Source organism: Maniola jurtina, chromosome 3, assembly GCF_905333055.1.
Source record: "Maniola jurtina chromosome 3, ilManJurt1.1, whole genome shotgun sequence".
NCBI classification, from domain to species: domain Eukaryota; kingdom Metazoa; phylum Arthropoda; class Insecta; order Lepidoptera; family Nymphalidae; genus Maniola; species Maniola jurtina.
In genome coordinates, this window is record NC_060031.1 from 7,398,974 (window position 1) to 7,424,082 (window position 25,109).

Here is a 25,109-nt window from a genome sequence, read left to right on the forward strand (position 1 = left end):
ATATAATATAATGTATGTATGGGAATATTTGTGTTAATTATAGCAAATATAGGTTACCATTTCAATGTCGATGTGAGCTAGTTTAATGATACTTAATTTATAAAACTGTTAAAAACTTACTTAATTTATAAAGTAATTATAATAAAATATACTATAGACATTAACTGAATTCAGGCCGACATCCATAACGCGCATCCTACGCGTTATACATGTCGCAGGAACCGTTCGGTAGCGCTAAAGTGATCTACGTCAGTATTATTAAGAGACCATGTTCAATAGAAATTATTTAATAACATTAAACTCTTATTTCACAATTGACGGTAACATCGTTTTACTTACATATATTATTTACAAGAGCATTTCATATACATATATCGCAATATACACGGGGGGAGGGGGAGTGGGGTGCGGTGCGGGGCGCTCACACGGCGGACTCGCGGTCGAGCAGGTGTGGCGCGCGGCGCAGCGACGAGGAGGTGCTGCGCGCGCCACCTCCGAAGATGCCCAGCAGCCACGAACGGATCGCGAAGCGCGGCGTCTTGGCGCCGCCCTTGGCGTCCGCCACGTTCTCGAGTGAGCGCCACTTCTTGTAGAACTCGATGTAGTCGGAGTCGGGCACCTTGCGCTTGACACGCTCGAGCTTGTTGCACAGGCTCGCCTTGCGCAGCAGCGGGCTGTCCTCGTCGTGGCGCGGCTCGTCGGGCGGCGCCAGGGCCGTGCCGTTGAACAGCGCCGCCGACACCGTGGCGATGGCCACGTCCGCGTCCAGCGAGCGCGTGGTGTTCTGGCGCCGCAGCCGCGCGCGCGCGCCCAGCGCGTCCAGCGAGCGCGCCGGCCGCAGCGCACCGCCCTCGTCACCCGCGCCGCCCGCGCCGCCCAGCGCCGAGCACGCCGTCGACGACGCGATCGAGCTCAACGCACGTCTGACAAAACATTCAATGCGATCAAGCTCCAACTTTAGGTGCTGCTTACGCCGGTTAAGATACGCATGATATGACCAACATTGATAGAAAGCGTGCGTCGAAACACAATAACGTAAGAATAAAGTCCACTTTACTTTATCGCTGTAGCGTTCGACGCCTAAATTCTAATCAACTTTGGTGAGATGAAATATCTCATACTAAATACACTGACCTCACAAACTTGCTGTAAACAAGACATGCATTAATAGAGGTAAAGGGAAATCACCTGGTTTGTGTAGCGTGCAGCGCGCGGCGTGCCAGCGGCTCGTCGGGCGCGGGCAGCGACGCGCCGCTGTGCAGGCGCTGCCGGATTCCGCCGCTGCCGCTGCCCGAGCGGCCCTCGCTCTTCAGCTCTTGCCAACCGATACCACCAATTGACGAGTTGGTACGTTACAACATGGTGCGTAGTAAAGCCAATTGTACAGTCCGGAATACTATGATATGCCTAAATATTACTTTAAAGTATTCTGGCTATCAATTTTAGTTAAGGTATCAAAATTATCTTGGAAATATTACAAGAAAAACTGTGTTTTTAAACTTTTATAACGTAGGTCGAAGTGCGGTTTTTGCACACGATGCGAAGGCATTATAATGTCGGAATAAGTCTCAAAACTAATAAAATAACTAGTAGTAAATATGTAAATTTTAAAAACTTAAATTTTAAAAAGTTTAATTCACTATTATTGTATTATTAACGTATCGATAAATCGCGAAGCCATCGCGTAAATTGAAAAAAAAAATATAAAAAAAAATCGAAAAATCCTAAATTATGTAATAATGCTAAGCTCTCGTAACAATAAAAAATCAAATGTTCTTTATTTCACGTAGGATAACTTATTTTTTTATTTATTTTTTAGTTATTTATTTAATAATAGACTTAATTTAAAGGGAAACATTTTTCACCAGTTGTTAACACCAAAGCACTAGATAAAAAACAGACTGGTGTTTGGAATTTTGCAGCCCAAATAGACCGTAGTCTGTGCTTATGTCACTTCGCTAGGTTTTCGCCAGTGTCAGGGCAATATTTAAGCAAATCATATTAATAATAGGATTAGACATTAAGAGAAGCGGGCGAAAATTGGCACTGCATACCAAATTGTAACGTAAAAAGTACGAGCAAATTCTCAAAACCCACACAGCTCATGCGGATAGTAGTGTTGGTCCCAAATACTGGATCTTATGCCAAAGACCCTAACCAACATTGACTTAATATTATTATTACTATACTATGTTTATACCATTTTACAGAAATCCAAGCTTTGACATGAATCCAAACTATAGTATTATAAATGTGAAAGTCTGTTCGTTAGCTTTTCACAATCCATCCATTTATACTAATTTGTCGAAGTTTGGTACCAAGATATTTGCATCTTGCATCGTGGGGATGGATACATTCTGTCCCAGAAAATCATAGAGCTCATGAAGAAAATCGCGGTCTATTTGGTACACTGAGATAGCTGGCATCGTAGTATACAGATATAAAATCCAAGAAAATCCAAGAGTTCCCTTGACATATTTAAAACCAAAATCATTACAAAAAAAAAAAATTAATAAAATACAGCATCAATGGCCATTTAAGTGTAACTTGGCCCACTTAAGAATCTGTAGACGTCTTAGTTATTCTTTTTATAAGTACACAATTCATAGTCTTCCTTATAGAAAAAATAGTCATGCTGAAGTAACAAACTTGTTGAACATGCTAAAATCACAAACCATAAACATGTAAATTCGTCAAAATTTTCATCAAAAATAAACACGCAATATATCTGGCAAACTTAAAAAATCATCTAAAAACAACGTATTTTCACAACTGAGATAAATAATAAACATACCTGATATAGATGGATGTCTTGAATCAGTCAATCTCGGACTTCGCCGCGGCCGACAAAACAATGGCCGTTCCTCTCCCTCTACCGGCCTCTTTTGTATCGCCTTCTCAGTCGCACCAACAAGCCAATATGTTTGGAGCTAGAAAGATATTGCTTACTCATAAATATTGCAAGTGAACATACTAGAGTCATCGACTATCGATAGTGTAAAACTATCGATACTATCAATAGTACCTATCGATGGTTTTGGTACAAGTACCACACAAGTACCTATCTACTATCGATAGGCAACTCTAGAACATATCTAACGTCACACCATACAAAATAATCCTGAATAACCTCACATACCTATCTTTACCTAAGTACTTGTGTAAGGAGATGGATATGGCAACGTACCTGACCCTTTCCCTTGATGGGTATGGTGCCCCTGGGCTCGACGATGTACCCTCCCAGCTTGTCGAGCGCCTGTTTGCAGCTGGGCGAGATGTGGATGCGGAGCGGCTCGCCGTTAGACTCCATGCGCGACGCCGTGTTGACGGTGTCGCCGAACAGGCAGTAGCGCGGCATCGTCAGCCCCACCACCCCAGCCACTACCGCGCCTGCCGATCCAAGCACAATATATTATGTAACACGACAATTAAAATACGCGAATAATTTTGCACGCGATATACCCAGATCGCAGATACACAAGCCAAAAATCGAACGACAGAGATGTGAGAACTCTGACTTGCGATTTTTGGCGTGCGTGCGAGACTGGCAATGACATTACGTTGTCAACTAACTAGACCAGGCGCGAGGGCAACTAAGGCTCCAAACCCCTTAAAACGGGCTGCACCCCAACACCCTGGAGTCTAAACTTTTTGGTTTGCTACATATACAAAGTAAGGGACCTTATATGCCTCAATAACTAGGATAACTAGGGAGCCTGGTGGCTGGATTCACTTAGCCACGTGTCGTAAGATATCACCGCGCTTCACCCGTATGTATGTAGAAATGCAAATATTTTTATCCAATAAAACTTTAAAAGTGCTTTTGAATGTCAAAAGAATCTACCACTGAATTCTCGAAATGGAATACCTACCGAGAAGAATCAGCAAGAAATGCAGCGGTAGCTCTTTTCAATTATTCAATTTGATTCGTCTTTTTTGTATCTGAGAATGTCTGTCATAAATATTTAGAACTCACTCGCCATATCTGCTCTTGTGTTACACGGAGAGTAAGGACTTAAATTGGACTTTTGACATGACAGATGACTCATGGAATAAAAAAGCCGAGCGAGGTCTCAAAATGTTTGCACTACAATTGTAATATATTATATTAGGCTTACCGGTATGTATTCCTATCCTTAGTTTTAGCATCTCGTTGGGCCTGTGCGATATCTTGTGACTCTTGACAGCGTTGAGGAGCTCCAGCGCCATCGATGCGATTTCACCCACGTGTCTGTCATTATTTCTAATTGGCAGGCCGGATACCTTGAATAATAAAGACAATTTCATAACGAAAACATAGTTCGTTGATGACTAAAATTATGGTTAACGCTCACTGAGATTTTTGTCTTTGTTATTTGTATGGAAATACGTAAAGAGAGCGCTATACTAACTTCTTTCCGTGGATAGAGTATAGTCGGCGGTGAATTAAAAGAAAATAATAGTAAACGGCACCCGAGTGGTGTCGTTGACAAGACATGAATACAATGTGTCTTCGGCTTCATACGTACCACCATATAAGCATCCCCGATAGTTTCCACTTTATACACGTCATAGCCTCTGATAATCCTATCGAAGACCGTGTACAGGTCGTTGAGGAAATTGACCACCTGCAACGGCGTACTCTCCGCCGACATGGCCGTGAAGCCGACGATATCGCTGAAGTAGATCGTCACCGAGTCGAACGACTCCGGCTCCACCCCCTCGCCCGTCGTCAACCTTCGAGCGACTGACCTATAACAAGAACTTGCCTGTACACTGGATGTGTGAGGAGCGAAGTGCATCCCACCTTCAGATCCAAATAACTGAAATACGTAACTGAGTAACGTTATCTTTCTATTCGTATGAACACAAGTGACGATCGACTTTTTCGTAAATAAAATCATATAGTACAAACAAAAAAATTGGCATCCATACTGCGTAAAATATCTTAACGTTAACTAAAATTAACGTCAAAGTATAGTCACATGACAGGTGGTCAATGTTACGTTACAGTTATGGTTAAACTTTGACCGTCAATATAAAACGGCTTGCATAAGCCAAGATTTGTTAACTTTATACTAAAACTTTAACCGTAATCGTGGAGGTTTGAATACTAAAGGCCGATTTTTCAATCATCAAATAACTTTTATCTGAGAAATTAATTTGAGGTTTTAACAATTTTGTATAGCAAATCTGTGAAACTAGCGCAACCCACTTTATTTTTATTGTTTGTCAAAGTTTAACTCAACTTAAAGAGTCGCAAATATAGACCTTTAATTAATTGAGGAATATCATTAATTCGAGAAAGTGTTATTACTGAGTCAAACTACATTAAAAAATATGCTCTTCAAAAACTCATGCTAAACTAACCACTGCCATTGAATACAAAACAAGATAATACACATTAAAATAAGTCTCTACTATTTAAACAATAGTTTAAGAGTACTACAATTAGGTACATACTTCTTGAGCTAACCTAAACTACATGAGAAGCAAACTATAAATTAATTTCGTAACAGTAAAACAATATTTTAATTATGTGAAAGATAAAAATAGCATGTTACACTGTAAATAAATAAATATTTAAAATTATAAAATTTAGAACTTCAGTATTATTAAAACATGCTTGCTATGGTTATTTATCTAAAACAACAATCTGGATAACCGTGAGAACTAAACACTATTATACTCAATCGCAATGCACAAGCTAAGATTTTTACCAACACCGATTAAACTGCAATGCTAAACCACCACAAGACCCAAAGCAAGCGCTAAAGCTTTAAACACACACGACGCGGGACGGCAGCATGACACGACGGCTGTGTTCAACGCGATTCTTATAAATTACAATACAAGAAACTGAATGAAGGCGTTCACACTGCGAAGCACGTAAGAGCCGAGCTCCTGCAGTCGTGGCGTTCTTCATGCAGTCCCTTATAATACACGTGTAGCATATAGGTACGCGCCCGTTCAGTTTGAACTTTTGCCGTGCAGTTTTCGTCGCGCGTCACTGCCGTCACGCGTTGTATCTGTTTAAGCCTTAATAGTACATTGTTAGATAACCGCATCACATCACTGATGATAAGCGATGTTTCGGCCCCCGCAGCGTAAGACAAACCGTTTTAACTACAATCACCAGTAGAGAGTTAATTACCTCAAGACATTTTCACGACATTTCTATAATGGATTCAACCCCCACATCTGGAAAAGAACACAAGTACAACAAAGTGAATACAATTACAATTTTTTTTCCTTTTGATACATTATGATGAGCAAGTACTGCTTTACATCGAGTCCGTGTCCGTGGATTAGGTCAAATCGAGCTGTTAGAAAAGAACAATGTGTGTTGAATTTTTCCCTTCGCATCATCCCGACGCCAACCGTGAATAAAAAAGTTCACAATTAGTAAGTATATTTACAAATTATAACGTAATGCCAAAAAAGAATTTATTACAATGTAACAATCGTAAAATATCGTGCCGACAATTTTTCGCTTGTTAATGTATATTAATACAACCTCGAACCATAAGTGGTTCGAGAGCCTGTAGGAAATTTTGAAAAAAAAAAACAAATAAAATCTGAAAAATTATAAGGTAGTTCTTTACCTATGAATAGCCACTAAACCAGCCAGGCGGAACGCGATCGGTTCGCGGGTTATGAGATTTTGAAAGTTAAATAAACGCTTATAATAAATAATTACTTATTTAAATATGCATTAAGATACATCTTTAAATAAGATACATCTTAATGAACATAAATAGGAAATAGGCGTGTTTTAGAGTTATTTTCGGGTAAATTCCAAAAAAGGTGATTTATAAACAATGTATGTTACATTATATGTAATTTCAGAAAACGTCCTGTTTCATGCTACGTATAAAGTGTTGTTACAATATACGACCTAAATTAGCAGCCTGCAGTTACCCATGGACTTTAAAAATTGAATTTTCAGTCCACACCAGCTGGCAGGTTTGTTCGACATAATCAGTCAACAGAACTGCCATACTAACTTGCAGCTTTTATCAAGCACCTCCAAGGTTTTCTCATTATAGACCACCAATATTATTTCAAAATCTCTTATTTGAATTGTCCCTTGTAAATTGTATATTATCTATCCAGTTTTTGAGTAATAATTTTAAAAAGCTCAATTCAAATACCTACATTTTTTTGCTATTTCCTTTCTATTCTTTTTTTTGTGCCTACCATAACTTTTGTGTGTCCAAAGGATGACTGGCGCTTAGCCTTTAGTTCGCCTGCTGTACTTTTGTGCAATAAAGTTTAAAACAATGTCGAATTACATAAAAATTTGCCGCAGCGTGGTTGAAATCTCATTCCCACTCGTCGAAACTAAATAAGAGAATGGAGGGAGATGAGTGGACTGAATGTAAACCAGTACGCACACCACTGTCAGTCAGCCAGTGCGATGCGGCTTGTTGTATTTGCGTTTTCCGTATCTGTTCTTACATTTACTAATTACAACAACGTTACGTACCTTCATTAGTCACGATAATTTCACCTTGCTTATAATTATATGCATTCTCCATTAAGTAACATGCAAACACCCATAATATCGATATAATAACACAATAACCCGGGTGTTTTATTTATTTGGGACATTAGGGTAAGATCCGAACACATTATAGTATTGTGGTGTGTTATGATGCGACTGCAGGCGATCGAAATCATATATTTTAGGAATTGTTAAGATAGCCACAAGCGGTCATTTAATAACAGAAAACAAGTTAAAAAAAAATTATACGACCGCGAGTATCAGCTGTTAAAATTTAAGGTTCATTTTTTGGCTTGGAATGGTCAGTCGCCCGATCGCTTTGCAACACACTACAACACAGTTATGTGTTCGCACCTTTAGGCATAGATTATAAGGAAGTGGCGAGCGCCAGAGACATGACGTGGCATTTCGCCTCCATAATTAGTAATACAGAGAGGAAGTTTTGCTGGCTTGAATAAATGTATAATATCGTGTCCACGTTATGTATATGCCGACCGCTACTTCTATATACACTATGCCCTACAAGAGAGGAGATACATGTGATCTTTGTTGCTTTTTTTGAAGCAAAAGAAATCGATTTTCATAACACATTCATCAAGCAGTATTATTAATATCCCGAAATGTATATTATTAACTTGTCTTATGAAAATGGTATTTGCATGTAACTAGTAAGAGGGTTATACATTGAAAACATACACGTTAATGAAGCCACATCGAAATGTTAAATTAGGAGACATTAATAACTTTGTTTCTGGACATATCTAACATTACCTACAAGTAATTACATTTTTATAGAGATGTGTCACTTACTTTGGTAGCATTCTATGTAGTAAATCTTCCGTCTTCTGTTTCTCCTCGATTAATAGCCTCGTTCTCTCATTGACTAGTTCTTCTAAATTATTAGCGTATTTCTCCATCATATCCATCATTTGGTCCATGATATTTCGTGACCTATACGTAATAACAATATAAAAAATAAAGTTTAAAAAATACTTTTCTCTTTTTGAACTAGTCAAAAACGAAATAAATGCAATGCGAGTCGTGTCAAAAGAAAGTGTTTGCATGCAGTTTACAATTTTCAGTCGTGTTTAACGGCTATCACTGGACAAGTGACCAATAAAACATTGCAATCAAAACTCAAGGGTGCATGTAAGCAGCGGATCCCAACGCATCCACCGTACCATTCTTAGTTATTTGTGGCTGCGACTACACAACTTCAGATAGACCAATCATACACGACTAATGAGTATGCATAGGCACGTGTGTCAGGCGTCGAGTGCTTCTTTCACACTACAGTGTACGCAATGAAGGAGTATAGGCACGTACTTGCCGGACTTGAGCTTCTTGAGCCGGCTTCGCACGGTGGGGAAGTCGGGGCGCGCGGCGGGGTCCTCGGCCCAGCAGTCGCGCATGACTTGCAGACAGTACTCATCCACGACTCCCTCCAGCGCGCGCGTGTCCGGCCGCAGCGGCTCCTCGCCCTCACGCTTGCCGCGCTTCACTCGCTCCACTATGTCTGAGGAATGGTCACGAATTTACAAAAGAATAAACCATCATTACTCTATATGCAATACCCAGCAGAAAATATTGCACATCGAGCCTTAGAAAGAGATCGGCAGCTTCGGTTTCGTAGAGCATCGTCTTAAGGCCGATTCACACCAATTGCGTACACGTGACACGTGCGTAGTGACGCGCGTAAACCCCTAACAAGCGGTGTGCCATGTTTCATACAGTTCCATACATTACGACGCAATGGTACGCGCTACGCTTACGCAGCCTGTGTGAACGAGGTTTTAGTCACTCATACTCATATGAGGTTTTCTTGCTGATGTCAGTCTCAACAACAGATGCTCTACAAAGCTGAACATGTCTTTCATATAATATAATATTTTCTGCCATGTAGAAGGAGAATCTGACTGATTAAAATATCAATGTATAGCTCAAATTTCTAGGTCAAGAACTTTGACATTTAGCAAGCAGATTTTTGTAATAATGTAGAACCAACTGCACACGGCGTAACGTAACATGCTCGCTGCGAATGATAGGTACATTACACCCAGTAACTTCGGTCAGCACCCACATTAATAAAGCGTTTTTTAAATACATTTGAGCGAATCTGAATTGCGTACATTCTTATATAAATTGCTCCAACTTTTGTAGCAATATAAATTATCTTTGAAGTACAAAAATATTCATATTATAATATAAATTACCTACCTTTTGGTTCAGTTGTTATACCGAACGGTCCCCGTCTGGCAATTATTTCGTAAAGTATGATACCAAACGCATAAACATCTCCTTTCTGCGTTCCACCAACAAATCCATTCGGATCATCTAACTGTCTTAGCAATTCAGGAGACTTCCACAGTAAACCTAAAAAATAGATAGAACCTCAACACTGACAAAAAATAAGATATTCTTAAAGTTCATCTGATCAGAGAAACAGTATTTCTAGCTACTAACCTCTGTAGTATTGATGTTCTCCTATAAAATCATTTTCAGCACAACTTCTTAAATCGTGAAGACCAAAATCGGTTACCTATAAAGAAATACTACGTGAGTTTGGCTATGTTTAAAAAAAAATCGACTGTGACCTAGCAACATATCTCAAATTGACGATTTCATTTTATACTATTTCATACCCTGAAGTGTTACAGTTGAAAATAGTTATCTAACTTGGAACAAAAGTTTGGAAAATCACGTACACTAGCGAGACTTCACCTACATAGGCAGGCGAATACAATCACTATTTAGTTGAAGGAAACAAGCCTCTTCCTTTACCGTGTAAAGTTATTAAAATTGAAATAGTACCGGTTACTAGTTCATAATCAATATAATATGATGCATTTCTCATTACTCTCTTAAAGCTGTATACAAAAATTTCATGAACTGTGTTGGTGAGTATAGGATAACATTAATTTCATGAACTCAGCTTTTTCACTCGAAATATAAAATATTACACAGTTACAGTTATAATCAACAATTGTATCTCACACTTAGTAATTGAGACAGTTTTGATTTTTTAAGAATTCTTAAATAACTACTTAAGGAAATTCTCAATTCTATGCATATCTTTACAATAATTTACCTGAAGCATCCACCGCGACGTAACCACACAGTTCGAAGATTTGAGATTTCCGTGATAAATTAATGGCGATGTATGAATAAATATCATAGCCTGAAATGAAGAAACAAATTTAACAATATTTTAGTAAGATTTGAATAACCCAGGCTTAAAGTTATCGTTAAATTATAAAACAAAAATTATTTATCTCATTTGTACAAAGACAACATTACCACGAGTAAATAAGTAACACTATTGTTTAGAAGTATATTCTAATAGGTTTTGTTGCACAAGTTATATTGAGCAAGTTCGATACAGAGTAAAAAAGAGGGCAAATCAAGTTACACAGGAATTGGTAAAGACAACCCACTTTAAAGTTAACAAAGAATGTTAAATGATTACTAATATAATATGTAACAGTTGCAGCATTAATGCTATTTCTTACCTTAATGAGATCATGCACTAGCGAAGATATAAACATTTGATCCAACTTTATATCCTCATTTTCAATTATATCCTGAAAAATAAATGTTAATTTTAATTAAAATATTTCAGGATTTTTAGAAATGCCACTCACTTCTTTTTGAAATGCCACTTGAGCAAAGCTAGAGCGGGTCAGCTAATCTAAATATATAAAAGAAAAACATGACTGACGGATTTACAAACGCAAACCTCAAACTACTGGACGGATCGGGCTGAAATTGACATGCAGATAGCTATTATAACGTAGATATCTCCTAAGAAAGGAATTTTGAATATTGAACCCCTAAGGGGTAAAATAGATGCTTGAAATTTGTGTAATCCACGTGGACGAGGTCACGAGCATAAGCTAGTCCTGAAAATGAATGCTATTCTCTATTTTATTTTCTTTATTCGACACACAACATATTTTAACAATAATAGCAAAGTAATTATTTTATTATAAAAATATTAAAAAAACCGGCCAAGTGCGAGTCAGACTCGCACACCGAGGGTTCCGTACCTACTCGGGTATTTTTTCCGACATTTTGCACGACAAATCAAATATGTTTTAGAATGTACAGGTAAAGCCTTTTCATATGATACCCCACTTGGTATAGTTATCTTACTTTGAAAATTGAAACACTTTTTTTTATGATGTAACCACAAATTCACGGTTTTCGGATTTTTTCCTTTACTTGTGATAAAGATCTACCTATCTCCAAATTTCATGATTCTAGGTCAACGGGAAGTACCCTATAGGTTTTCTTGACAGACACGACAGATGGACAGACAGACGGACAACAAAGTGATCCTATAAGGCAGGGATGGCGAACCAATGGCACGCGTGCCATTGCTGGCACGCGACGAAATAATTTCGGCACGTCACTGATTACGAGTTTAAAGAAAAAAGTAGCAGCGCGGGGGCTTGACTTGAGTAAATAATAACAAACGAGGCGCAGTGCCCGCGCAAATTGTTCGTTTACGCAAAAAATAGTTGAATTTCATTGTGAAAGTGAACTTTAAAGTTTATTTAAGTTATTATTTGCTGTAATTTAATATGGCTAGTTCAGCAAAGAAACTAAAAGTGCAAAATAGCAAGGATACTAGAGAATTTCAGACTTGGTGGACTGATAAATTCGGCGTGATTAATAAAGGTGACAAAGCAGTGTGTGTTTTATGTTCTGGCACCATGGTATGTAGAACATCTTCCGTTAAACGGCATTTTGAAACAAATCACAAATCTATTTGTCAAAAAAGCGAAGCAGAGCAAAAGGAATTAATTGCGAGTGCTTTGAAAGACAGAAACAAACAGTCAACATCAATAAATAAATTTGTTGGCAAAAATTGTCATACAAGTGCGCCAAGTTACACGGCTGCAAATGTCATTGCTCGGCATAGTAAACCCTTTCAAGAAGGCGAGTTTTTAAAGGAAGCCTGGTTAGCATGCGCGCCTTCTCTTTTTGCTGATTTCGAGAATAAAAATAAGATAATTCAGCGCATCAAAGATACTCCTTTGTCCAGAAACACAATAAAGGAAAGAATCTTAAAATTGGCTGAAAATGTTACAGAGCAACAAAAGCTTGACATTCACTCTGCTTCATTTATATCGCTATGCCTCGACGAAAGCACTGACGTCACAAAATCTGCACGTTTAGCTGTTTTTGCTCGATACTGCGTAGGAAACGTCATTAAGGAGAAATTAATTGCGATAAAATCGTTACCAACAACTACAAAGGGCGCAGATATTTGTACGGCAGTTAAAAATTCGATAGTTGAAAAAGAAATTGATATAAAAAAAGTTGTTTCTGTAACAACTGATGGTGCTCCGAGTATGGTGGGTAAAAAAATTGGTTTCATAAGTTTATTTCAAACTGAAGTCATTCAATCAGTCAACAAGGACATTCGATTCTTGAATTCCACTGCATCATTCACCAACAAGCCTTATGCGCTAAGAGCGGTTTAACATCTCTTGATAATGTTATGGCAGTAGTTACGAAAATAGTCAACCTCATCTCTGCTCAGGCTTTAAACAAGCGAAAGTTCGACGCTTTGTTGGATGAAGTCAACTCCGTGTATAATGGCTTACTCATGTATAATAATGTTCGGTGGCTGAGTCGTGGGTCTGTACTTGAAAGATTTGTTGAATGCTTGGAAGAAATCAGACTGTTTCTGCAAAATGAGGGAAAAATTGAACAATACCCACAGCTTTGGACGTCATGTGGCTTTCAAAATTGATGTTTTTTACAGACATATGCCAACACTTAAATACGTTAAATGTGAAGCTTCAAGGCACAAACAAAACAATAATCGTCATGATCGATCTCATTCGCGCCTTTGAGGCTAAACTGCAAGTTTTCAGAAACGATATTATCGCAAAAAACTACAAGTATTTTCCATACTTGAAAAAATATATCAATGAATCTGATATACATGAGACAACAAATGCAGAAAATATTACTGAGGAATTTATCTCTGTGATTCTTCAATTAAGGAATTTTCAACAAGATTTTCTCAGTTCAAAGAATTATCAGAAACGGTCAAGTTTATTATGTACCCAGATGTAACGACCTTTCATACACTGAACTTCTCCCAGTTCGATTGGTTGGAAATTGAAGATTTTGAAATGCAGCTGATTGATTTCCAATCTAGTTCAATTTGGATACAAAAGTTCATAGACATGAGAAAAGAATTAGAGTTAATTGAAACAGAAAGATTGACCAGTAATATAAAATTAGAGTTAATTGAAACAGAAAGATTGACCAGTAATATAAGTAAAGATGCCAATAATAAAATTTTAGAAACCTGGAATGCGTTGCCAGAAACATTTAATTGTTTAAAGAAGCTGGCTCACGCTATTCTAACTGTATTTTCATCAACATATGCCTGCGAGTCATTGTTTTCAGAGATGAATAACATCAAAGACTCTGTTAGAAATAGACTGACTGATGAATCAAGTTCAGCATGCATTCTGCTAAAAGTAACATCGTACAACCCCAATATAAGTCAATTATCGTCCAATCTGCAACAACAGAAGTCGCACTAATTTTTAATTGCTCTTGTAATTGTATTTTTGGTAAATATAGAGCTTTGAGTTGATATTGTTTTTTTACATTATTTTTCCACTGATCACAAAGTCAAGAATATTTGATGGCACGGCTGCGACGTCATTAAATATTATTCCAGAAAATTGGCACGTATACGCATAAAGGTTCGCCATCCCTGCTATAAGGGTTCCGTTATTCCTTTTAGGTACGGAACCCTAAAAAACTAGTTACTCTCCAAAAAAAGGGCGTACAGATGCAATAATGATATAATGGACGTGTCGCCTTAGAACTATAAATCAATCACGGGTAACAAATGGAATAAAGTAAGTAATGCACTTACATACAAGCTCCCTTTGGCGCAGTAGTCGGTGAGCAGCAGCACCCGCAGCGGCTCCACCACGGCGCCGATGAACGAGTTGAGGTTGTCGTGCCGCAGCTCGCGCAGCAGCCGCATCTCCTTCATCACCTCGCGCGGGATGTCCTGTACACCACAACAGATTGCTTTTTTTTTCCTCTCTCGTCTGGCTTTACAAAGATTAGCCAATGTCAAGTTTGTAGTTATTTGTAACAAGTTAGTTAAACTATACAAGTATGGACCCCTTCTGTGCCGGCACTCGCCGACATACGCACGGCACCCCCTTAGAGCGCTTTCCAGTCAGTTTTAACAAAAAAAAAAAAAAAAACACTCCAAAAAGGCAGAGCACGCCCGCCAGCAAACACCAACACAGACGAAGTCCAACAGATTGCTTTTACATAGGGGCAGGCTTCACCTCATGGTGCAATAAATTGGTGTTGTAAATTATAGGCATTTTCGACTTGTTTTTTGTGTGTTCATATATGAACATCCCTACATTCCCCTACATTGGCATAAAAAATATTTTATCTATGCAAATGTAGAGAACGTCATTAGAGTGTAACGACACTGACGTCTAACTGACAGCAGCGTCATTGTCGCTGCACTCGATTGACGTTCCCTATACAATGTGTATCTAGAACTAATCACAATCCAATACCAATAACCATTTGCCTTATTTTGTAGTTTTAGCGATTTAGTATTTTTCAATATATGCAAAACTCGGGTCAATGCCCCACGTAATTACGTAAATAGGCCCCAAGTGGCCTATTTACGTAACGTTCCTCTAACGTCAGTCAGATGCTTTTATTTGCAATATGTCGTGAACTTTTAAAAAATACAGGTTTTTAAAAAAAAAAGCTTTTTTTTGTAGAACCTTATCTGCAATCATCAATACTATCACCTGTCTTCGTTTTTGCTAGCGTTCTGGTTACACCTTATATATTTTGCATAGTACATTAATCTGCCGCTCTGACGCGGTGCCGCTGACGTTGCAGACGTTCGACTCGAGGCCCACCTTCAGCGAAGAGTGTGCACCTGTGTTACTTTGCGCACACACTTTGCACTATAATATCTCCAGCGTAGTTGGCTAGTTTCCTTTAAAAGGTTGACCGTTGTGGACGAAATTCGGGCTAGCGTACATTATTTTAATGATCCTCAGTTAATAAATGGATGATTGAAAGTAGATAAAGCGAGATGTTTGTATCAGTGAGAGAAGCATACTTTAAACTTCTGTGCATTTTCTGATCATAAAACTATTCTCACCTTCTTCTTCGAAAACTTCAATTCCTTTATTCTTACAACATTCCCTCTATATTGTGCAGTTGTGGTAAATATTTGAGTACAACATTTGCTTTCACATGATATTCCACTTGCTAAACTTAACTGAAAATATAAAATTATCTATTTAACGACTTGTATTTCCACAGAATGGTTTCATAGAAATACAAAATATTCATATTGAAAATAACTAAAGAGACTAAAATAACTAAGAAAAAAAATTCATGTAATTTTCTTAACAGTTGAAAAGTTGGAAGCCTACACTATCCATATTTAATATTATAAAAGCAAATGTGTGTCTGTCTGTGTTTTACCAATTTTAACGGGAATAGTGGCATCCTGGAGATGGACATAGACTATTTTCTTTTATTTCCAAAAAGATTTCCCACAAGATTTTTAACTTAAATCACATGGACAAAGTAACTGGTATCATGTAGTATAAAATAAAAAGTCTGAAATCTGCATAATTTTTTATTAAAAGACTTCAAAAAAAAAGGAGGTTCTCGAATCTTTAGAATCTTTTTTTAATAATATTTTTAACCAAAAATCAATATTTTGTTTAGACTGGACTCTCACAATAACAATAGTTGCTACGTATTACCTTACTGGGCGACCACACAAGGCCACTGCCTAAATACCCAGCTATTTCCTGAGGATCTATCTTCCATAGCAACCCCTCTATTTCCTGCTCTATCTTCCATTTCCTATAAATGCTGATGGTCACCACGAGGGCGCAAAACAACGTAACAGCCAATGTGCCCGCCACGACGAGTGAAGTTATTTGCGAGTCGTCTTTGGGGCATTTCTCGTTGAGGAAGCCACACGAGGGTTCCGCTTCTGGCTTTACCCCATCGGGCCAGTCGATTGGAACGAAGGGGTTCAACTTGTACTCCTAGGACACAGGAGAAAAAATTATAACTTCAAAAATATTTTTTTTAGTAAAAAATAGTTTACGAAGTGTCTAGACGGACACGAGCGGTCGTTTGATAATAAAAAAATATCCAACCGCAAATGGTACGTTAAATACAAAAAATATTCAACTGGAATGGTCATAGGGTTTGCATTGCAGATAACCTTATTAACTGTTTCGATTTATGTAACTAGATTGTTAGCTAATAGCTATATTTTATTTTTAGTGTCAAACCGCTCTTTTATTTCATAAGGTTATCAGAAAAACGCTCTTCAGCTTAAATACTAGATAGAAATTATGTCACAAAAATGTATCTGTACGTTTTTGGTACTAGAACAAATATTTTATGTAATGTTGGTTAAACAGGGGAAAAAATCCCACCAGATTAATTAGTAATAAATAGTAACTTACAGGAAATTCTTTGCCACACTGTTGTTGGAAATGCCCAACGGGAACCATACTAGCATTGCACTTAATGTCTTCAATGGTTATGTTCTTGAAGGCGAGCACAGAGAAGTTTCCCTCAGAGTCGGCTCGCTCGTCCAGACGAATTGACATTCCTGCCACACCTAGCGACATATACACTGAACTGTAGTCCAATTTTTAGATAATATGTTATGTTCAAACGCAAAACGATTATTGAGCGAAAAAATAGCTTACAACGCGCTGTGGTTACTGTAAAACATTCACATCGTGAAATTCATCTTATGGGTCTTATGAAAACACTCACGACGCGTTGTAGCAATCACAGAAACTAGAGGCTAGATAGCAAAATTGGTGTCGTGGCTATAGTGTTATACCACCACAGCGCATTGTGGGCTGTGGCAATGAAGAAAAGCCGTGACGCTTTCTGAGCACTAGTTGGTGTAACCATATTTTAGAAAGCATAGCAATAAATTTAGACAGATTTTGTCTGTAATTCAATTTAGAGATTTGTGAAACAACGGTACATTAAGACGTATAAAAATGGTGACGAATTACAATTGAACTTACTTCTGAAAGGAGTAATAGCGATCATTTTCGAGACAATTAGAGATCCATTAGTTGCAATGCTCATCAATTTCGTGTGGTCGAGGGTTTCATTTTTATAAGTTGTCTCCTCTTCTATGAGTTTGTGTAGAGCGGTCGCGTATAATTTCACAGAGTCGTACAAATATGCCGCGTAGATTGAAACAAACTGAAAAATTTAATCATACAAAATTGTTTAATGCCATAAACGTTGGAAGATCTACTAAAGGGATGGACATTCTCAAGCGACTCGCTGGATGCCGCTGGGCACAAGCAGAATATCAGCAGATCCGTGATCTGTTGAATTCTTTGCAAGAGTGCTATCCAGTGATCGTTGATTAGTAGAGTCCGACCGAAGCTGAAAGTTTAATAATTTCGTATTTGTAAGAATTCGTTAAATTTCGGCGCTTGCTATATACGCATTCAATCAAAACTTCGGCTCCTTTCGGCCGAAGCTGAAGGTTAGGGCGGACACTATTGATTGGTTGAAAAGACCACAATAAAATTAACAGATCAAATAAAACAGTTGGTCAAGCACTCTGATGTCTAATTTAAGGTACCCCTTGTAGGCAGGAATTAAATTTTACTTTATAGTTTAAACCACCTGAATTTCAATTATGTATATCATTAATGATGAGTCAAAATTAAATTCACACTAGATGATGCTCGCGACTTTGTCCGCGTGGATTTAGGTTTTTTAAAATTCCCATGGGAACTCTTGTCTTTTCCGGGATAAAAAGTTACTTAGGTATGTCAATTTTTGGGACGCAAGCTACCTCTGTACCATATAAAAATCGGTTAAACAGATGGGCATTTAAGAATCCCATGCCTATGTCCTATGTCGTCCCCGGGACGAACAGTTAGGCCATGAAAAGCTAGCTGACAGACAGACAGACACACTTTCGCATTTATAATATAAAGTAAGTATGGATCTTGTAAGTCACCTTGTTGAACCGGTTCTCGAAGACGGCGGGCACCGGGAACTCGAAGGGCGGCCTGGCGTTGTAGTCGCGCACACTGTTCGTGAACACCTCGTAGCTGACCTCCGGCTCCGACGACACCACCACCAGCAGCGACTGCGCGCGCTTCTTGAACGACCCGTCTCCGCTCGTCTTGGGGCATACCAGCGTCAAGCCACGGTCCTCGGTTTCTGACAAGAACATTCATTAATTAATTTTATTTTTATCTCTTCTTATTATGATTTATAACGTTCAAAAAGTGTACTAATAAATCTGGTGTAAGTGTAAATGATACTTTGAACAAGTCCATGAACTAAAACCAGACTTGAGATTTCAGATCTTGGCTGACCCTACCATAGGGGGAACGGGGCAGCCGCTACAGGCGCAAGTTCCCGGAGGATTACGATACTTTTTTTTGTTAACATACCTTAAAATAACATATCTCCTTAAAATACCTAATATTTACCTACAACACTCCCTACTACTAAACCCTCTCTATGGCCACCCTCAACGCATATTGAGATGTTCCAAGATCTCTTATGAATATAGCGTGAAGCCCATTGGGCTCGTCCGAGAGAAAATAACCGTCTGTCTCACAGGTTGCTATGAGGTCTGGCAGCTTGTGCCACAGCAAGCTGCCATAGGACTAGATCCAATAGGACTATACTTAAAAGTAAAAAATGTTGAGTAACTAACTCACTTATTAAATATTTCAATGAATCTTTAGGAGAGTATGTCATCATGTCCACGAAAATAACCATATATTCCCCTTTTGCAAACAGTTGCAATGACTCCATGGCGGTCATCATGTCTATAAGTCCAGCTGTTGAGCCCAAAAAAACGTATACTGAAAAAAAATAACAATGATATTATAATGTAAAATTTTTAATTATTACAATATTTAATTGAAGGCTATAAATGAATTCTGAAAAATTCTAAGGTGACAACACTTGAAACACAAGTTACTCTAGTGCAGGTGTCTATAAGCTGCGCTCCTTTTTTTATAAATTAAGGAATAACAATTTTGTCTTGTTTAAGGAGTTTTCCTATATTTTTGTTAATTTTCATTATTGCGAATCTCTTAACTTTTTGAAATAAGTACTAAGTCACCAGAAAATAACGCAAACAAAAAATTAATAGGTAGTACCTAGGTAGACATGATAAGGTTGAGACAAATAAAAATTCAAGTATTTGCTATGAACAGAATCACGCTAAAACTACCCGATGAGACATTGTGCCAGTGGTGTCGTGTCGCACAGTGGCGTTACTGCTACAACAATGAATGGGACTTACTCCTGGTTCTATTTTTTGTCTCCTGTATAAACTGGTACCAGAACCCCGGCGCGCAACACGTCATTTTCTCTTCGCAGCACTTGAACCCGTCGATGACGGGCCTTTGGTGGTTCACAGTCATATTATTCTTCTTCGCGTGGTTTTCGAGCGTAAGTGCCACCGTCACCCATGGCTCCTCGTATAATATTGAGAACTTAGTCCATCTGTAGTACCGCAGAAGAGATATTACAGATTTCGTCGCCTGCAATTTCAATGAATCAATGAATATTCTTTGCTGCACTCGTGACCGTTATCAAGAAACTCAGTTCAAATTCAGAAACATGGCAGAAAATAAGGGAAGATGATGTTAATGACCCTACATTAGCAAAATCAATTTACGAATAAGTAAATTTTCTCACTTGTGCATCAGGTGGCTCCAATCTCGCAAAATTTGAAAGCGTGGATGTTTGGTAATCAGAACATTTCTAAAACAAAAATATAAATTAATGATTAGATTAATCCTATTACTATCTGCTAAGCCACATTACTTTACAAAATTATAAGCTTACATAAGAGATCATGGGCAGGTTCCGAGACTTGGCAACAATGGCCTCTGTGTGGCAGCGCCCTTCCGGGCCAAAGAAGGCGACTACACCAGAACAGGTCATGTCAGTGAGCATACGTGTAGCTGTCACCGTGTCACATCGCGTGTCATTCCACTTCAACAATAGCTTGACGTCTGGCAAAAGGTCTGTGCCATTGTTGACCTGAAAAGGTTACAAGTTTCAAAAAATATAGGTTTCCCCACTGCAAATTGCAATCAACGCGTTTCCTAGTTGTGACAGCGCATCGAACAAGCTAGTTAAGCAAACTTAGTAGGCGATTGAATTTGGGGGTCCGAATTTGGTCTCTTTTAAACCGTCGGTCTCGGTTGTTACCATTAGATGAATGGTAGCCGTAAAAACCAAAGTCGATTTATTCTTTAGTCCAGTCGTATGCGGAAGGATGTGAGAGCTCACTTCAATACTATCCTAAGAAAACTCCTACCATTGTGATTAAAAGAAAGGAGTCAGTACCCTCAGCAATGAAGAAGACGATGCGGGAAGAGCTGCTTTGTGATTCTGTAACTGACTTTAACATGTAAATAATCACATCAAAACCTACCTGCTCAAGGGCCATAGACAAAGCCCCGGAGATGGTAAGTCCCTGCCTGTCTCGGAGCTCGCCCTTGATAGAAGGCAGATAGCCGATAGTTATGTTGAACTTCTTGTTAGGTATTGCGGCGACAGAAGGCCCGGCCAGTAGGCCCAGCGCCGCGAGTATCAACACTCGCGCGCCGTGCCACATGCCGTCGCCTTCACCGCGGCACTAGCACCTGAAGCAAACGAAACATGCCGATTACATCCTAATCCTAGTAACATTATAATATTACTATCACAATCCTCGTGTGTAGTGTGGATGTTTGATACTCAATCACGCAAAATTACTGGACGCATTTGGCTGAGAATGGAGATAGATTATACCCTGGATTAACACATAGGCTACTTTTTATTCCGGAAAATCAAAGAGGGCCCGCGGGATTTGGAAAAACGCAAACCCACCCGGACGAAGTCGCGGGCATCAGCTAGTACAAAATAATTTCAAGTAGTACCTAACGAGTCTTAACTGGTTCTTTTATAAAGTCTATCCTTTTGGCCTTTTCGAAAAGCAGATTCTACTGAGAAGAAGCCAGCAAGAAACTCCAATAACTTTTCAAAACGCAACATCCCATTCATAATAATTAGATTGATATAATTAATAATATCATGATTTCTAAATAATTTTCGATGTACATTTAGAAACCTTGAAGTGTAGGTAAAAAACTATCATAAAAATTATAAAAAGAGCCTCGATAGCTCAACGGTTAAGGAGCGGACTGAATTCCGAAAGGTCGGCGGTTCAAAGCCCACCCGTTGCACTATTGTCGTATCCACTACTGGCACAAGCTTTACGCTTAATTGGAGGGGAAAGGGGAGTCATGATTAGAATGGCTAATTATCTTTAAAAAAAATGTGACGCATGTAGGTAGACTATTTCTGAATGCACCGTTGTCATTGGTTTGTCCCGAAAAGATGTGATTCATTTCATTCATTTACATGTTCTCCTGTTTATATTATACTAGCTGACGCCCGCGACTTCGTCCGCGTGGATTTAGGTTTTTCGAAATCCCGTGGGAACTCTTTGGTTTTCCGGGATAAAAAGTAGCCTATGTGCTAAGCCAGGATATTATCTATCTCCATTCCGAATTTCAGCCAAATCCGTCCAGTAGTTTTTGCGTGAAGGAGTAACAAACATACACACACACACACACACACATACAAACTTTCGCCTTTATAATATTAGTGTGATTAGGCAGCGACTCGCATAACCCTCGCCCGTCACAAACAGAGGAGTGTTATATGTTCTACTTGTGTATCTGTGTGTCTGTCTGTGGCATCGCAGCGTTCAAACAGATGGATAGATGGATATGGATTAAGTTCTTTTGAAGCCTGTTTAATCGAGATGGTTCTTTCTTAACTATGTTTGGTGAAAAACTATTTAACCGTTTGAAGACTATTAGCTGTTTTCTCAGCCGATGTAGGGATCTCAGTCGTTCAATTGATAATACAATATATGTATTTATATATTCCTTGCACTCAATCCCAACTACAATGCAATATTCTGGAAACTGCGACCTGTTGGGGTCGTTTTAAATTTTTAATTTTGACTTGTTAATTTTTTTTTTAATTAGTAATATAAGTAGGTAATATTTATAAAGTTTATTGTCCATATTATGTTCTCATTTAAGGCATAATATAAATACGCCCGTTCACTGAACTTTATTTGAGTTTATTTTGGACATGGACACACTTACAATCGGACACGTTTCGAGACAAAGAAAACCACATTAGGAACATGAGACCACGTTCTTAACTGAAAGATCCTGCCTGCCGCAGAAATATGCATCTCATTTTAAGAGGATCATTGTCAACGATCCCCCGTCGATTTCCTACGTATGATATTATTGTTCTCATCTCTATCTGCCCTGGTTCGTGTATTCTCGGTTCCTAGATCGGTGCATTTGTGATAACCAATTCTAATTGCTGTGATTGGCTGAATTTACCATGTTCTTGCTGCGACAGTGAGTTTGAGCCACTAGCGGAACAATGTTAGCCGGTCAGAAATGATTGCAATTAGTCAACCTGTATGACGTCCGTGTTCTGTTTTTGATTACAAAAAAGAAAAAATTGTTGTTGCAATCATCAATTTTAGCGAATAGTGAAAGAGAGTCGACCAATCAGAGGTCACAACTACCGTCACACTTTCTGTGAAACTATGGCAGTAGGCTTACCGAGTAATGAAAACAATTTTTCATTCTGTAATGTCATGTGGCAAGTAGGGTTGCCACCTGCCTCTTTTTGATTTACAGGCTACCACCATCAAAAATACGGGGTTTAGATTTGAAGAAATTTAAAAATTTGAAGTATTTGAAGAAATAGGCGGTGGTTCTCTCTGAAATGCATGGAAAGCCTATTTAGATATTTCAGTTTATTTGTAAGTTTTGTATTTTTTCTCTGTATGTTGCCGTGTCTTGATTGGTGAACTGTGTTTGCAATGTGATTTTAAATAAAAGATTTATTTATTTAAATAGCTTTTAAAAACTCTAGTTTTGTAAAGCAAAATGTTATACATTTCATGCATACAATCTTTGCATTTTAACTTAAATTTACATTTAACTTGTAATTCCACCTTCACAGTATCAATACTATGGCCGTAGCCAGGAATCGATTTCGGGAGAGGTTTTATCAGGGCCGGAACTGAATCCTGTCATGAGGAAAAAAACATTCGCTCAACTTTATGGGCTAATTACCTGGTTAGTGGAATTTCGCCTTTCAATTTGACAGTGAGATAAAATACAACAATAAAAAAGCGCGAGCGCAATGAGCGTAAGTGTTTTTGGTTCAATTACAGAAAGAATTAAAGTGAAAGGGAAACGAGTTTAGCCATAGCAAGATTTTATTTTTAAAGCTCCCTATCCATACTAATATTACAAATACGACAGTATATCTATTTGCCTATCTATTTGTTACCCTTTCACGGCCCATCTTCTTTACCAAAATTTTGGTACTTACTATTCAGAGGTAACTTGCATCCCAGACATAAACTTTTTAGCCCGGAAAATCCCCCACGGAATTTTTAAAACTCTAAATTCATGCAAACGAAATTGCGGGGCTTACACCAAGTAATACAAATTCAAAGCGCGAGTGAAGTGAGCGCGAAATGTTTGATATATTTCCAAAAAAAAATTGGTAAGCAAATGCAAGAAATAGTGTAAGTATTATTTTAGGCTTAGGTTTTTGACGGCTTCCCAGGCGCAGTCGCCATTTCTAAATTTCTGGTCTGGTGGGAGGCTTCGGTCATGGCTAGTTATATGGTTAGTATGGCCCTTACGGCCAAGAAATTAGACTGCATCATCACTTACCACTAGAAAAGATTAAAGTCACGGGCTAACTTGTATAAAAAAAGGCTAACATCCTCAAACCAAGCCCCGCCGCCTTGGCTACGACCATGATCAATATCGAGTGGGTTTCGGCTACGCATTGCCGCAAAAGGAAAATATTCTTTCTACTGGACATAACGTCAGTGTTCGGTTTCGCCAGCCAAGTGCGAGTCAGACTCACGCACCGAGGGTTCCGATTCGGTTATTTTTTTCGACATTTTACACGAGAAATCAAAAACTGTTATGCATTAAAAAAAATATGCATAAAAATAAATAAAAATCTGTTTTAGAATGAACAGGTAAAGCCCTTTCATATGATAACCCACTTGATATATGTAGTTATCTTACTTTGAAAATTGAAAATACTAATATTTGTTCATGAACACATGACAGACGGATAGAAGGACAGATGGACAGACGGACAGACGGAAAGACAGACAGACTGATAGACAACGAAGTGATCCTATAAGAGTTTTTTTTGCTTTTGAGTTACGGAACCCTAAAAATATTTAGTTTTATTTGCCCCGTATTTTATTTTCATAATTACCGGTTTTTCTATCCTGACATACGGGGTAACCAGTAAAATACGGGGCCTCTGGCAACCCTATTCGGAAAACACTGTCACATTCAAGTTAATGTCAAATATTTTGTTTTCAATTACAGAAAGCTGCATCAATCATTATTACAATATTTTCTTTGTTGTGATTGGCTGAATTTTTGAGTTTCAGCCAATAAACAGACTGTTTGCCAAT

The 25,109-nt window shown here is 38.4% G+C and overlaps 2 protein-coding genes across 8 annotated transcripts in view; one reads left to right on the forward strand and one right to left on the reverse strand.

Moving 5' to 3' along the window:
• Positions 1–271: 271 nt before the first annotated feature.
• LOC123880902 (receptor-type guanylate cyclase Gyc76C-like) overlaps positions 272–25,109 on the reverse strand; it is a 35,170-nt gene continuing 10,332 nt past the window's right edge. For 6 of the 7 annotated variants that reach the window (XM_045929296.1, XM_045929293.1, XM_045929294.1 and 3 more), the window contains 23 exons: positions 21,003–21,213; positions 20,408–20,605; positions 20,258–20,323; positions 19,860–20,100; positions 19,267–19,413; positions 18,552–18,757; positions 17,593–17,776; positions 17,011–17,168; positions 16,291–16,581; positions 15,675–15,794; positions 14,397–14,537; positions 10,996–11,067; positions 10,575–10,664; positions 9,950–10,025; positions 9,704–9,859; positions 8,813–9,002; positions 8,297–8,437; positions 4,509–4,731; positions 4,119–4,263; positions 3,188–3,390; positions 2,795–2,930; positions 1,189–1,315; positions 272–923 (listed from right to left, as the gene is read on the reverse strand). In XM_045929296.1, the coding sequence (XP_045785252.1) occupies positions 422–923; positions 1,189–1,315; positions 2,795–2,930; positions 3,188–3,390; positions 4,119–4,263; positions 4,509–4,731; positions 8,297–8,437; positions 8,813–9,002; positions 9,704–9,859; positions 9,950–10,025; positions 10,575–10,664; positions 10,996–11,067; positions 14,397–14,537; positions 15,675–15,794; positions 16,291–16,581; positions 17,011–17,168; positions 17,593–17,776; positions 18,552–18,757; positions 19,267–19,413; positions 19,860–20,100; positions 20,258–20,323; positions 20,408–20,605; positions 21,003–21,185 (3,996 nt within the window). In that variant the 5' untranslated portion in view covers positions 21,186–21,213 and the 3' untranslated portion in view covers positions 272–421. The remainder of the gene's footprint in view (positions 924–1,188; positions 1,316–2,794; positions 2,931–3,187; positions 3,391–4,118; positions 4,264–4,508; positions 4,732–8,296; positions 8,438–8,812; positions 9,003–9,703; positions 9,860–9,949; positions 10,026–10,574; positions 10,665–10,995; positions 11,068–14,396; positions 14,538–15,674; positions 15,795–16,290; positions 16,582–17,010; positions 17,169–17,592; positions 17,777–18,551; positions 18,758–19,266; positions 19,414–19,859; positions 20,101–20,257; positions 20,324–20,407; positions 20,606–21,002; positions 21,214–25,109) is intronic. The other variant, XM_045929299.1, reaches the window with a different exon arrangement.
• On the forward strand, positions 13,494–14,108 carry LOC123880910. The gene is made up of 2 exons (XM_045929313.1): positions 13,494–13,732; positions 13,784–14,108. Exons 1-2 carry the CDS (start codon positions 13,561–13,563, stop codon positions 14,053–14,055), a joined length of 444 nt encoding a protein of 147 aa, XP_045785269.1. The 5' UTR covers positions 13,494–13,560; the 3' UTR covers positions 14,056–14,108.

Coding starts and splice junctions, on each gene's coding strand:
- LOC123880910 (XM_045929313.1), top strand. CDS start 13,561: ATGTACCCAGATGTAACGACCTTTCATACACTGAACTTCTCCCAGTTC. Junction 13,733..13,783: donor TGAAACAGAAAGATTGACCA/GTAATATAAAAT, acceptor CCAGTAATATAA/GTAAAGATGCCAATAATAAA.